The sequence below is a fragment of the Gossypium hirsutum genome, chromosome D08 (assembly GCF_007990345.1).
Source record: "Gossypium hirsutum isolate 1008001.06 chromosome D08, Gossypium_hirsutum_v2.1, whole genome shotgun sequence".
Classification (NCBI taxonomy): Eukaryota; Viridiplantae; Streptophyta; class Magnoliopsida; order Malvales; family Malvaceae; genus Gossypium; species Gossypium hirsutum.
In genome coordinates this window covers 8,439,949-8,455,416 of record NC_053444.1, presented here as the reverse complement: position 1 = coordinate 8,455,416, position 15,468 = coordinate 8,439,949, and the positions used below count along the sequence as shown (strand labels likewise).

General features: G+C 32.7%; 1 protein-coding gene across 1 annotated transcript; it reads right to left on the bottom strand.

Moving 5' to 3' along the window:
- Positions 1-10,612: 10,612 nt before the first annotated feature.
- Positions 10,613-11,765, bottom strand: LOC107918748 (LOB domain-containing protein CRL1). The gene is made up of 2 exons (XM_016848335.2): positions 11,432-11,765; positions 10,613-11,311 (listed from the first exon to the last, which is right to left on the bottom strand). The coding sequence occupies exons 1-2, from the start codon at positions 11,708-11,710 to the stop codon at positions 10,910-10,912; spliced, it is 681 nt and encodes a 226-aa protein (XP_016703824.1). The 5' UTR covers positions 11,711-11,765; the 3' UTR covers positions 10,613-10,909.
- Between the last annotated feature and the right edge of the window lie 3,703 nt (positions 11,766-15,468).

Sequence of the window (15,468 nt, the reverse complement as noted above, 5' to 3'; positions counted from 1 at the left end):
GTATGTAACTTATGTTCTTTCATATAAGTGGAGGTTTATGCTTTAAAGATGATTGAGCCCATAGTCGGTATGTTGAGTACATGACTTGTGTATGACATGGCTTTAATAGAAACAATAGAATTCATAGCTCAATTAAAGAGTTAATGATATCCTCGCATTGGTATTGTGTGGATTGATAAATATAGAACATGATCACGAATTGCTTGTTCTCGAACAAGTAATTTATCATAGTCAATTGTTGACAATGATCATATTAATCATTAAGAATATACAATGGTGATAATGAGATAAAATAAGATTGTATTGAGTGAAGGGATTTAACTCAAAGGAATCAAGGATATCATATAAGGGTAACACACACATGACGAGGATATTGGACAAGGTAGTTGGACAAAGTAGTTTTCAATCATGGTATTTCTTATGGACTGATTCCATAATTAAGTAAATTGTGAATTATCGGAACGATGCTTCTGGACATAATTGCAATTGCTCAAGCCTAATTGTATATGTTGGGTTGCTTCATCCACTAGCTTAACAAAAGCTCGATCGAACTGCATTTGAATTAGAAGAAAATTCTACGACTTTGGAAATAATTTAATTGAGTAGATTTATTCAATGTAGAATTAAATTAGGTAGTCGTGAGAATTATTGAACTAGAAAATTTGATTAAATAATATTCTTGAAATTTTAATTGGAAAATCTTAGTGATTTTTTGTAAAATTAATTTTGATCAAGTAAAATTAAATTAATCAAATTAATTAAAATTAATATGATATTTTTAAAAATTAATTTCCAAGTCAGACAGTTGACACAATGGGTAATTGAACTTGAAAATTAGACCTGAGATCAAAAATTGGGTCCAAGAACCCAAAACCGATACTGAAACCCAAAAACAGGTCGAATTAGGCCTAGTATGTGAAATCAAGCTGACATCCAAATGGTGGTCTGATCGGAACGGTCGAGCCGTCATTAGCACAGATCGAACAAGAAGCAGCTAAACCGGCTCGGGGTGCCGTGAGGGTGTCACGCATGTGATGACACCACCGAGTAATTTGATTCCAAATTAACTATTCCGAAAAGAATTTTATTTTAATAAATTTAATATTACATTTAATTTAATAATTATATTGATGGTATTTTATTAATTTAATATTAAATTTAATTTAATATTTATCTTGTAGATAAATATTCTATTAATTAAATATATTTAATATTAAATTTAATCAAATATTTATCTTGATAAGTATTATATTTAATTAATATTAAAGTGATTAAATTTAATCAGAGTTGAACTCTCTAAACTCTCACTATATAAAGAAAGCCACGAGTCATTATTTTTCACACACTTGAATTCAAGAGAAAGTTGTAGAGAGAAAATTCTCTGAAGAAATTATTTCAAAAGATTTTTAAAGATATTTTTTTTATTTATAACTTGGCCCAAAAGTTAAGAGAAATTACAAAATTACCCCAATGGTAATTTTGTGGAAATTTTTTATTCGAAGCGAGCCCACACTCAACAGACGTGAGCTTAAGGATAGTGGAGAAGAGTACTCAGTTGAAGCGTTCATCCTAGATGAATCGAAAAGGTACAATTTTGATTAAATGTTTATTACTTTAGATATCATAACCAAGTTCTTGTTTTGGAAAAAAATTTTAAAACTCTAGTTTTTCCTTTAAACTTATTTTTCATTGTATTTTCCAAACTCAATTTTCCAACAAATAAAAGGCGCTTTATGGATTGAAGCAAGCACCTAGTGCATGTTACTTTAAAATTAATTCTTATTTTCAGGAAAATGGTTTTGAAAAAAGTAACCATGAGCCTACTTTTATGTAAGGAGAGAAGGCAAAGAAGACTTATTGGTGGCGTGTCTTTATGTTGATGATATGATTTATATGGGTTCAAATGAATCTTTGGTTGTTAAATTTAAATATTGCATAATGAAGTTTGAAATGTCTAACTTCGTCTATTGCATTAATTTATTGGTCTTAAGGTGAAACAAGGTGTTGATGGGATATTTATTTCACAAAAGAATTGATCATTTGAAAAAGTTTAATATGGCTACTTGTGAGGTTGTTGTCACACCCATGAATATTTATGAGAAGTTGTGTCACGATGATGGAGCTGAAAAGGAAAAGGCCACACTCTAGAAGTCTTGTTGGCAGTTTAAATTATTTGTCTCATAAAAAACTAAATATTTCTTTCTCTGTTGGAGTTGTGTCAAGGTTTATGCACAATCCAAGAAAGCTTTACCTTGAAGATGCAAAGAAAATTTTAAGATATGTTGCAGGAATAGCCGAGAATGGGATACAATATTCTAAATTTTCAAATTGATTGGCTTTAAGGATAGTGGCTGGGCTGGTAGCATGAAGATAGAAAGTGCAGACTAGGTTTCAATTTCAACCTTGGGTCTAGAGCAATTTCGTGGAGTTCAAAGAAATAGGAAGTAATGGCCTTATCAACCTATGAAGATAAGTATATAGTTTCATTTTCTTTAGCTTGTCAAGCAGTTTGGCTAAGGAGAAAAAATATTTTTATTTCAATCAAAAGCAAATAGGTGTGATGGAGATTTTTGTAACAATAGATTGACTATTGCTGTGGCAATAGCCTAGCTTTTCATGGTAGAACCAAACACACCAATATTCGTTATCATTTTATTTAAAAGTCTTGCTTCTACAGAAGAAATTATTTCAAAAGCTTGTGATACAAATGAGCAAGTTGCAAACATTTTTACAAAGCCGCTCCCGCAAGCAAAGCACATACTTTTCAAGGAACAACTTTGTGTATGTAGTTCTGAATCAAGAGGGAGTGTTGAACATTAATTCACCTTGATTCAAAGTTAACATATTATTTTGGAGTTAGTTGGATACTTAACAGAATATTTTTTTCAAGATTTGTTGCTAATAATCACCTTAGTGGGATGTTGGTTTTAAGATATTTTAGGCTTGTAAGTTACATGTAAGCTTATATATATCCAGTCTTCATTGATTTTTCATCATTGAGTTTAGAAGCAATACAAATATTCTAACATTTTTTCTTTATTTTGTGTGTTTTGCAATCTCTTTCATTTCTATATTACTTATTCTCAATAGGCATGCATAAATATTTGAACAAATATGTCATGTGGTGTCATCCAAGCTTCTCTTCCCATAATGGAAGAAGATTTTACACAATGTCTTTAGCTCAACCAAATGTGTAAGAAGGTGTGAGGATTAATTTCCCTAAAAAATGGAAGCATTATAGAAGTAATGAGATTTTGAAATTACATACGGGTAGGTCCACAAGTAATCCTCAATTTCCCTATAAAATCAAGCCACGACACTTTTTTAGGTAAGACTTCATTCTACATTTCCATGAAACCTATAATTGGCTTAAGCCTCAAAAAGTGCTTTAGAGTATTTTTGTCTAGTGCTTTTTAGTTGTTTTCTACCTTGTAATCCCAACTAAGCTTTGATCCATTCAACTTAACCTACTCATAGTTAATCTGTCTTAATTTGATATGTCAAATTAGGCTCTCTCGAACACTTGATGAGTTTGTTCTAAATTAGGCTCTTTTCGATTTTTTTATTGAGTTTTAGTTTCTAGTGTTAATGGTAGTTTTTCTTACATCTTGATCCTTTTGTGACCCAAATTGGCAAAAGTTATGTCATTAGGAGTCTAATGGTTTATTTGAGTGTGTAGGGTAATGACTATGGCCAAACCTTAAGGAAAACATAATTGCTTTGGGTTTCGTGACACCGACCCTCCATCACCTTAGGGGAGCAAAACTTCAACGAGAAACCAACCTATAATAGTCTACACAGGATGCTACCACAATAGGTGTGCTATGTCGCAACACTGAGCCCCAATGTCTCGACTCCAAGCCTTCAAGGTTGTGACTACCAACTGATGATTAAACTGAAGGAGCCTAGGGCCACTGTCAAGGATGTCATAACACCAACTAGTTTGTGTCGTGACATCGAGAACCCCCAAGCTAAGATAGTACCTAGTGTCAAGGACATCTCGGCACCAAAGCTTGGGTGTTTCAACATTAAAGCCTGACCGAGTGAAAAATATTGCAAGGGTAATTTTGTGTCCAGCACCAACTCAAGTGAACTCATGCATTCCAAGGGCATTTTTGTCAAATTTTAGTGTTATAAACTTGGTTTTATTAAAGGCATACTAGATGCAAATAATAAAATATCCCTCTTTATCATTTTTTTTAGCTCTCTCTTTTGTTCCTTTCACCATTTTTAGGTTTTTAGTTTTTCCTTTCTTAGCTTAGTTAGTTAGTAGCTATTAGCTTTTCATTTGTACTATTGCTTTCAATTAGATACAAAACTTTATCTTTTTATTTTGGTTTCTCCTTAAAATATTCAATAGATTTTCTCTTTGTGAACTTTCAAAAGTGTAAAAATCTCATATTTGGTTGTGCTTTCCTCACTTTTAGTGCTGTTATCATCTTCAACAAAGGCTCCTCCAAGAGTCCCTAAGAACTCCTCAACTTTGCCTTTTTATGTTTTCTTTGATGAGTCATTTAAGCATGTACGTGAATGATATTTGCATGTTGATGATGAATAGGTACTAAATCTTATGGTGGTTGGTTGGTTGATTGAAATGTTATATGGTTAGATTCTGGGTCATAGACTAAATTGAAAAAATTGGGCTAAATCAAATAGACTTCAAAACCTAGAATTGACGTCGCTAGGTGAACATTTAGGTAGGAGAGACAGAGAGGAAAGCTATTGCAAACCAATTTGATTGTCTCAATTTAGTTTAGTGAGGTCAAGAGATAAACTAGATTAAATAATCTAATTGGGTAAGATGGCCACTGAAAGGTAAAATTGAACCAATCAAGGGTTTGAGAAATTTAGATCCCTAATTCACTAATTAACTAGTAACACGGATATCAATCGAACACTTTATCTCGTTGGATTGATATTTGTGCACCTTTGTCTATTATTAAATTTAGTCCTCCTAGGTGTAGTTTAATGTAATTAATATTTGATGATGATTTTTCGTAATATAATACTTTGTGATTAGGTAGCTAGACTTCTTAGTTTCATGCATTGTCATTGTTAGTCATCTTATCGCCCAATCTTTCTTGGGTTCGATCCTCGAAATACTTCGTGTTTTGTTGTAACACACAAACATTAAAATTGACTTGTCACACTTGCAGTCAAGCTGCTTGAAAATTGATGCCTTGTTTTAAATTCCCAAACCTTCAAAACACAAAAATCAATTTCCTTAATTTCCTTCAACCGACCAATGGTTACTTTAGGTTCAGGTCCTCCAATGAGGTTAAGCACAAGAAAATTAATGAGAGAGGCTTCAAAAGCATGGAATTGATACAATCCTTCAACATCAGAATCTATACTTCATTGTGACTTTTGTGAAGCCGTATGTTAATGTAATTGTCTTTGATATTTATTCCAAAAGTTATATACCAAGGCTTATGTTTGTGATCATTACATTAATTTTAAGCCAGTCATTATTAACAAGTTTTAAAGCATTTAGGATACTTATGTTGCTTAGTTGAATACTTATGTTTTGTGGATGATGTTTGGATATTTTCTGTTAATATTTTGATGAATGTTTGAGATATGATGTTGCTTTTGTTGATATGTTAAGAACATGATTCTAGTTTTCTTATCTGCATTTCTACAACAATTATTTTTTCAAAAAATGCCAAAGTGAGATATTTAACATGATATTGTATAGTTAATTTTGTGATCTTGTATAAAAAATAGGTAAACCCCATCATTTGGCCTATTAGTTAAGGGTGTTCACCATATCCTCAAAGTCATGGGATCGATCCACAGGTCGTGCCTATGGTAGTTTAAATGGGTGCGTGTGTAGATGTTTGAGTTTGAGATTCTACTGTAATATAAAATAGTAAATGGGTAAATTAGAATATTTATCTTTCCATTTACAATGAGATATGCGAGAAATTTGGATAATCATTATATTTATCTTAAGGGTTAATTTCATAGATAGTCTCTCAACTATAATTTTTTTTCATTTTAGGTACCAAAAATAAAAAGTTGCAATTTAAGCATCAACATTACATAGTTCAGTTATTTTGGCCACTCCCATTAAAATCACAAACGAGAAGTTGTCATGACATTAAAAAATCAATATAATAGCAAATTTAGCCCACAAATTTTATGAAGGGATTGGATTATCTAAACTTTCAAAACCCTTCATAGTTTCAGTAAAAATTAAAGGAAATATATGACTAGTGTTTCACTGAATGTAATCGCGACTCCCCAGAAGAGTCACCAATATGTAAAATGTTCTTTTGGTATTGTGAGGAGACATTACAATCTAGCAAAACAAGATGTCGTGGAGAGACAATTGATCTACCGTAATTTAGTGTAGTAGATTAAACTAGTTTTCACATTTAAGGGGCTTGAATACAAGCATTTTTGTGATGTTTTAGTTAAGTTTTCTTAGTTTTCTTTATATTCAATAATATGTGCAAATTGAGTCTTTTATTGATCTTAGGGGCTGAATGAGGCTTGAGGGTGAGCTAATGCACTTTGTGAGTGTGCAGGAGACCATTAGAAGGTATACTAAACGGATACTGGTCGCTATGTCGCAACACGGATGACTCGATGTCGCAACATAAAGAGCAGAATGGAGAAAGCTCAAAATTGCCTTCGATGTGACAACACAAAGTGAGGGTGTCATGACATACCCCTAAAGATAGCTAAAGAGGAGTACACTAATTGCAACGTTGTGACACAAGTCCCGGTGTGTCGCAAAATCAACTCTGTGACGAAAATTAAACACGAAGAAGGGGCATTTTGGTCTGCACAATCAAACTTCAAGCTCGGGAACGTCAGCTAACCTAGGGTTAAGGACGACAACCACCTGAAGGCTATAAATAAGCTCATTTGTCACTTGTTATGGACATCATTCCTTTAGCCTAGATTCTCTGTGTAAAATTTTGTTTAGTATTTTCTTTCATTCTTAGATTTTAGATTTATTTCAGTTGTTCTTGTTGATTTCAAGAGATATGAATTGTGGAAGCATTCAAACTTTGTGGATTTGCGATTAATCTCAATACAATCAGGCTCTTTCGTCTACTCTATCTTATCGATTTAATTAGCATGCTTTCTCTTTACATCGATTCTATATTGTCTATGAAAGCCATGAGGAACTAATCCCTCTATAGGGGATGAGTGAGTGGAGGTATGATTTGTTAACTATTTTGTAAGGTTACTCAATGGATCAACTACAAACCCTAGGCTTGACAACCCTAGGAAGTCATAAATGTGGGAATTAACCCAAAATTGGTATGGTCCATCCATGAACACCTTTACCCCAAGGCAGTTTGAACTATGAGGTTGGAAGATAAGTAGTTCTTGCTGACTCATTATGTTAGTGGAAGATCGGAAGATCCTGCTAGGGTAACGACTAGTTGATTGACGAAAAACCCAAAATGACAGTTTATGGAGATTACCGAAGCGAGCTAATCATCCATAATCAAGATTTGATTTATTCTCCCTTTCTATCTCTTGAAGTCTATTTCTTTTATGTTATTTTGTCTTTATTATTATAAAAACCCTAAAGATATTTTATTTTATATTTTTGTACTATAACTAATTTAAAAGCACTAATTAGATCTTTTAGTGTTTAGGTTAGAATTGATCTAGCACTAGCCTCCCTTGGGTACGATCCTCGGAGTACTCACCTACTTCGTTGTAAAACTATATTATAACTTGACCCGTATAGTTGCAGATGTCGCCTTGTCCTTCTATATTTTATTGCAGTATTCACTCTCTGGACATTAATACATCTAGAGGCAGTTAATGGCAAAGAGAAAGATCAGAGCAAACTTTAGAAAACAAGTGTTGTGGTAGACGGTGGTGATGGACGCAATAAGGGGCTGCGAAAGGTAAGAGCTATAATGGTTGTTGCGTAGAAAAAAAAAGTTAAAGAGAAAACTTTAGAGTGCTTAGTCTGCTCAAAAAAAAAGTCTCAAAATGAGACCTGCAAACCTTTATTTATAGGTCTTAGAAAAAAGAAGTTAAAAAGGGGAACAATTATGAAGAGAAAGTGGCCATGAACAAGCTAAAATAGTGGATAGTGAGATTAAGAGGAGTTGCTTGAACGTGAGAAAATGAAAGGTAAATTATATAGATAATGGGTATAATGACCGTTACATTGAACAAACAGTACAGTTACACCTAAAACCTCTCTTGCCAAAATGTTTAAGTGGGTATAACTTTCATGTAACTTAAGTACAAGTTTACCGATCGTTCTATGTATCAAGGTTGCATTTTACATTGAGATCTGCAAACTTGAATGTACACTTATCTGGTCATTGAGAAATATCTTTATCTTGTGCGAATTACTGGAATCAAACTATTGTATTAGTTTGTACAAACTTTCGTGAGAAAACTCTTAGTTGATAAGAGTTTTTTTTATTTTTGCACAACAAAATATTACTATTATTAATATCAAAATAAAAGAAGAGTACACCGCTACTAACAGGATCCCCTACATGAGCAGTGAAAACTTAAAATAAGAAAAAAAAACAGTAATAACAAGTTTGGAAAATAGAAGAGCAATCAACCTCGATTCAAGAAAGCTCGTCAAAGAAGCCCCAATCTAGCAAAAGTTTTTTAATTGTAATTGTATGAAAATGAAACTACAACGTTTGAAAGTGTGGTTGACCTTAAATCATCTCATGTTGCATAACGTTATAGTGAATTTTTCTTCGGACAAGAACTCAAGATGTAGAATTAGATCAGAACCACGTAAACAATTGTCTGTGTTCATTATTTACTATGTTTTTGCCCGTTGTTTCTTAAGTTGCTAAACAAATAACTACTCCACATTTTATTTGCTCGATCAATGTAAATTTTATTCCATAAAAAAGTACCCCTAAAGAGGTTACAAAAATGATCCCGATAAACACTTATCCCAGGCTAACTACTCTACAATTTTAACACTTAATAACATTCCTAAATGATTAGTTTCAAAAAAAAAAAAACATTACCAATCGACAAAACAAAAACACCTCAAATCATAAATAAGAAAATTAAGAATCTTCTAATTTAAACAATTTCAACTCAAAGCAACATGCAACTGCAACCACTTTTCTTGGTGAGAAATTTCCCAGACATGAATGCTAAATTGGGTTTGTAGCATTTCTACTACTCAAAATGCTTTGTCCTCCAAGTAAAGATCTTATCTTACATGCTTCTTTATTTCAGAACTCATAAATGGAACCTCAAAAGGAAATTTTACATGTGAATCAGATAAATTTTGCATGCTTATAATTAACAGTCTGTTAGAAGAATTTCATTAATCCTCAGCTTTGACAGAGATGTTGCACTTAGTCATCCTACACGCCACAAAATACAAAAAAGGCGTTAATCAAACAAAAAAGGAATAATCTTATTAAAAGCCTTCCAACTACATCAAATTCTTGCTTGCTTTTACTTCACTAAGATCATCCAGAACCTTTCAAAATACATCGACAATATGCCTCGGGTGTGTCAACTTTCACGATATGCCATTGCTTTTAGATGTCATTTGCAATTTTGGGAGAACTTAAGTTCAAACCTTAGAGAGGATATCATTGAGAGGGTAGTCACTAATCCCAAAAGAATTAATCTTTCCTAGATAAACATAAAAAATATCTTGGTTCTATCAAAATAAAAACTAAAATTTTATGTTAAAGACCCAAATGCAGGTACACAGCCAGCTAGCTTCAGTTGCATATCTAATTCAGTAAGAATCGAGTAGAACTCATCTGAAGCAAGGTGAGACTTATCAGATGCAGCAAATTGATGAATTTTGTTCTCCATTTCAATTCAACTAGGCCTAGGGCATCTGTTTTCTACGCCTAATTCTCTCATTATTTGCCTGCCTGGCCCTAAGGTTGCGGTATTGATCCGCAAACTGTCTGTGTGACAATTTAGGTGAGTGTGGGTGTGTGAGTTTGAAATGTACTGAATAATAATAATTAAAAAAAGCATCCATGTTAACTAAAAGAGTACAGAAAATGCACCCCAAGCAACAGATTTTGGCTCCAGCTTCATGCACGAATAGAGCATCTTCAAGCAACCCAGCTTTGATCAAATTTTTCCCAGAAACCACTGATAGTGGAAACATTAGGGAAATAAATAATTAAAATGCTAAAAAAAATATAAAGTTCGGATCATAATCTGTGTAATTAACTCTTAACAGCTATGTGACGTTTCAGATTTCATCATCTATCATCTTTTTTCTATTCCAAGTTGAGGCATTTTATTTTATTATATTTCTCTTAGGATCATAAGCATGTGTATTAATAGAAATGACGTAAGCATACTCTCCCCAGTTTTCATCCTCATAGTTCAAACACAATGAATAATTATAGATCATTAAATTTTTTATAAAATTGATCATGATGTATTTATGTTCTTGACAGTATGAGAGAATTAACTACCTTTTATATTATTTCAGCAACTAAGACTCATGTACTTGCAAATAAACAGAGTTTATAAAGAGTAATGCTTAAATACATAGATTAAGTAGAGCCTTAAATAAATTTATTTCTAATATCAGGATTTATAAAGAGAAAGTATGTGTAGAAAAGGAACTAAAAAGGACGACTGTAGTTTATTAGGTCAAAAATTGATATCCCTAGTAGAAATCGGATAAATTTCTCCAGTTTTGTCAGAGAGAGGAAATATTACACTACTATATAAATTAATATTCCAGGGTTACACTAGATTATACATAAAACAAATATAGTATTCTAGATTTTAGGATTTCTGATTTTATGAACATTAATTTAAATTTTTAGGGTTCCTAGCTCTTATTTATAGCCACAAAGGTGCATATAAATTTATCTTAAAATGTGCACCATGCAATATTTCAAAAACTGGAAGATGGGAATGATGCCTTCACCAGGTTTTAATCCTTTCATCATCATGAATGTTGAGCATAGCCGAAGGCCATTGCTTGAAGATCATCCACATCCTGAAAATTACTCCATTGTCTGTTGTTTGTTAGCATGTCAAAGGAAGACATGGAACGAGGAGCATCCTCAAAAGTTGTAACATAATCTTCTGATCCTGATGAGATGACTGAGTTTCCGAAATTTCCTAATGAGCTGGTTGGATCCGACAACCCATATGAACTTGTAGAGAGATTTGTGTTAAAATTTGGTGCCATGCTTGAATTATTTGGGTGAAACCAAGTTTGAACATCTTGGAGATTATGAAGCTTTCCAAAGTATTTGTCATTAGGGTTTGCAGTAACAGAGACACTGGGAATGCTCTGAGCTGCTTGTGCCTTGAGAGAAGCAAGCTGTGCCTGTAGATTGACAATCTGTGCAAATTTTAACAAGAAAAGGCAGTAATTAGATCTCTACTTGAAACTCAAGTTAGGGTTTTCAGATCATCAAGTTTTTACATCAAAAGGAAGGTCAAAGGGAACTGATCGCAAAACCTGTTGTTGGAGAGCAAAGATGTGAGAAACACAGCCATAAATGGGGTCCTGGAGCCTAGCTTGAGCTTCATAAGCGATGGTAAGAGCAGCCTCAGAGCGGTCACTGAGAGGGAGGTGAGCAAGCAGCTTTGACACATTGCTTGCACCAAAAACCTTATGGATGACTGCAAAATGGGTTGCACCTTGTTCATGGCAGAAATAAGGTGCAAAAACACACCCTCTAACACATTTCCTCCTCAAGAACTTGCAGGCACCACAAGGTGAAGCACAACCTGTCATCTTGCTCTTTTTCTCTTTGGTGGGTATTTTTATTTTGGTTCTTAGAGAGAGAGAGAGAGAGGATAGGTTTGAGCTAATTGGTATTATCATCAAAAGGGGATTATAAACACCGGAGGAAGAGGGAGGTGGATCATTTAATAATCAATTGTTAATTACAATCGGTCCCCTTATTGGGCTACATGTTTAATTGTTTATTTCTCTTTTAAAAAGCCCTCTTGCAGCCTTGCATTCTCTCAAAATGATGTTCAATTCCGTATCCTTCTACGAAAAAAGAAATAGCATCAAACCAAAGCCATTTCTGTTTGCTTCATCATTGCATTTATTACTAATTTATATGCTTTCATCTTGGTTCTTGTTCCTCTGTGGAATACACGCATAAATACTTGTACTAGTCAAGAATGAAAATGAAGATTAATTCAGGTTTTTCCTTTTAAATATTTGGTGTTTAAGGTCTATAAAGACAAAGGTAGAGCTGGCTATGTATGTATGTATGTATTGAAATTCTTTAATTAAGCTAATCACAAGACAATAAATTAATATATTAACCAAACACTGTGTACTTTATCTCAAAAACATATATAAAATTCCTTGGGTTTCAAATTTTCTTTCTCCCCTTCATAATAATTCATGGAGATAGGTTTTTTTAGTAAAACCTTTTAGTTTTTAGGGATCTTCTTGAGTCTTATCCTCTCCTGTCTACAATATAAAATATTCTACTGATATATATATGTTTTTTTATTGAGAAAAGCTCAATTTCAGAAAATTTACTCTATTGTTTAAAGTTTTCATAATCAAATTAGTGATTAGGTCGGTCAAATTATTGGTTTATTAATTCAATCAATTTGTTCAGTTTAATTAAATAAATTATTAAAATAAAATACTAAAAAATAAAAAAAAATCTAATTTAATCAATTTGATCTTAATTTAATTAATTTTTTAATCTATTTTAATCAATTTATATAAATTTCTGAATTAATTTATTTAATTTTTTTTCGATCAATACTCAAATTAATATCCAATCTAACCGGTCCAATATAGCGGAATAGTAGTTAATCAAATAACCATATGACAGTCTCTCGCAGACTAATACATTAGTCTTGAATTTGATATATGCATATAAGTTTGCATCGGGATTTAAAACCTATATATAGGGTGTATTTAGTTTTTCAGTTTGAAGAAACAACATATTACTATAAAAATATTTATCTTCATGATTTCAGGTCTGAAATCTGCAGCAGCATGTGTGGCTCAATATTATTATTTAAATATGCAAATAATGAGAAGTTGCTGCTTCAGTCAGAGGTAGTTGATGATCAGGTAGCTGAAGCCAATGATAATGGCGCATACATAGATATAACATACAGCCAAATTGATTGGAGATTAAATAGTCACACCCATCCATTCATCTACCCGTTATAAATAATCATGGAAATGAAATTCTTAGAAAGAAATTATCTCGTTTTGGTGACCTGATATGGTATAGTAGTGCTGCTCTAGATATGATTACAATCTAGCACCTAATAGCTATATATAGGATCAAAATAATAGTGGTCCCTCTCCCTTTGCTATTTAATCCACCTGAAAGTTGACTTTAAAATTTTCCTATATGATTAGATGAGTTGAGAACCCTGAAATTATCATGCTGCATTAATTACCTTTTGATTGATGTCAAAGAATCCCATATCTTCATGTATGGTAATTTAGAAATTTTGATCCATTTATACTAATATATCCACATATTTTTTTTATATAAATAATTCAAAGTTTAACTAACATAATGCCAAGAGAGGACATGAAATGGTCGGAAGCATATATTCGAAAAAGGAATGGAACAAAAGATAGTGACAGTGGAAGGAAGAGGAAGAACGTATAGGAGAAAGGGAGAGAGGGCATTTATTTGTTTTGTTGTTTATTAATTTTGAAAATTATAATGTATTAATTTGGATTAGTTTAAGTAGAGCAGGTACAGGGTTTGTCGAGGCAATACAGTATTTATCATCATTAATTAATCTTAATTTATAATCATTAATCCACTTTCAGTCACCCTTAATTCTCACACACCCAACATGTAGACCTTCCCCCATTCTGCATCTTTGCCCCCGCAGTCCCACACTCCAACCTCTTCTAATAATAATGTTTAATCATGTTTACTGATATAAAAAATTAATACATAATTTTGATTGAATATTATACAAATAATGCATGCATTAAACGAAATATGATGATTGAATATATAATATTATTAAACCTTTACTTTTTTGTCAACATTATTCACTTATGAGTAGTAGTGATGGAAACTAACAAAAGCATGTTTCCGGAAAAAATGTAAATAAGAAAATTTTGCTTCCTACATTTTGATTTTAATTTTTCCTTTCATTTTCATTTTTAAAAACAAAAAAGATTTGTCGTGAAGCATGTGTGTGTTTCTTTTCTTTTCTGTTGTTTAAAAAGTTTCCAAAGGAGCCTTATATAAAATAGGGTTATGAATATGACAAGGCTCACCTATAATAAGAAGAATTGGAGAACACAAGTGGACATGTAGACAAGGATTGGTGCTTTGCTGATCATGGCATTGGCATCGATCGACCTGATTGGCAATGGCAGCCATTATCCCACCATTGCCCAAAATGGCTTTTCTAACTCGTGTATTTTGTTGGCCACTTAACCCCATCAACATACAAAGATGGCAAGGCATTTCTTTTTAATTTTTTTTATGGGGATTATTAAAATATTATTAATTACCTTTACATAATAATGTAGGTGGGGTTTCGATTAATCTCAATAGGAGTTAGCAATCTTGAAATCGTAAAAGTATAGTACGTTTAATTTGTAAATACGAAAAAAGATATAATCAATGCAATTATTAATATTTCAAAAATACATGTACCAGAAAAATATATTTGAACCTATAAAATTCTAACTAATGTGATCGTGGACAGATGAAGCAGATACTGCCAACTCTCATTGCACCTAATTAAGCTTGCTTTGTGGTGGACAGTAATATAATTAACAATGTTGTACTAATTGCGAAGGAGATTGTGTACTCTATGCAGAACCGAAAAAGGCAGAAAGGTTGGATGGCGTTCAAAGTTGATTTAAAGAACACATATGATCGCTTCCGTTGAGATTTCAAGCATGACTCCTTAGTTGATGCACGCCTACCGAATCATTTAACTCGTGATTATGCATTGCATCTCAAGCTCTTCAATGCAAATATTGTGGAATGGGGCTCCAACCTTCTTGTGGGATTAGACAAGAAGATTTGTTGTCCCTTTATTTGTTTATCATTGGAATGGAAAGATTTGGGCATGGAATTTGTGAGGCAATAACAAGGAAGTGTTGAGGCAAGTTGTAGATTAACATTTTAAGTGGCATTCAGTAGTGACCATTACCATCATCCCCGCAACAATATATTTGGGCTATTAACTATGTTGATATTTTGGAGATATGGAAGCCCAACTTTGGAAACCAATCCATTGCTTTGTGAAGATTGGGTTGGATCAGATTGAACATATACAACCATTTGATTATGGAGAATTGTTCAGGACTACATTGAAGATTACCTTGAACAATGAATCTCCTTAGATCGCATTTTATTGGACATTATTAGTATATTACTTCTGCTATTTTGTAGTTATTGATTATAAGGGGTTGGATTACAAACAATCTTTAGTATGTTAGCAAGTCTAAAAACTTCTATATATTACGAGACTTCTATAGGTCTTGGATAAGAGAATATTGAGAGCACTTTATTTGTT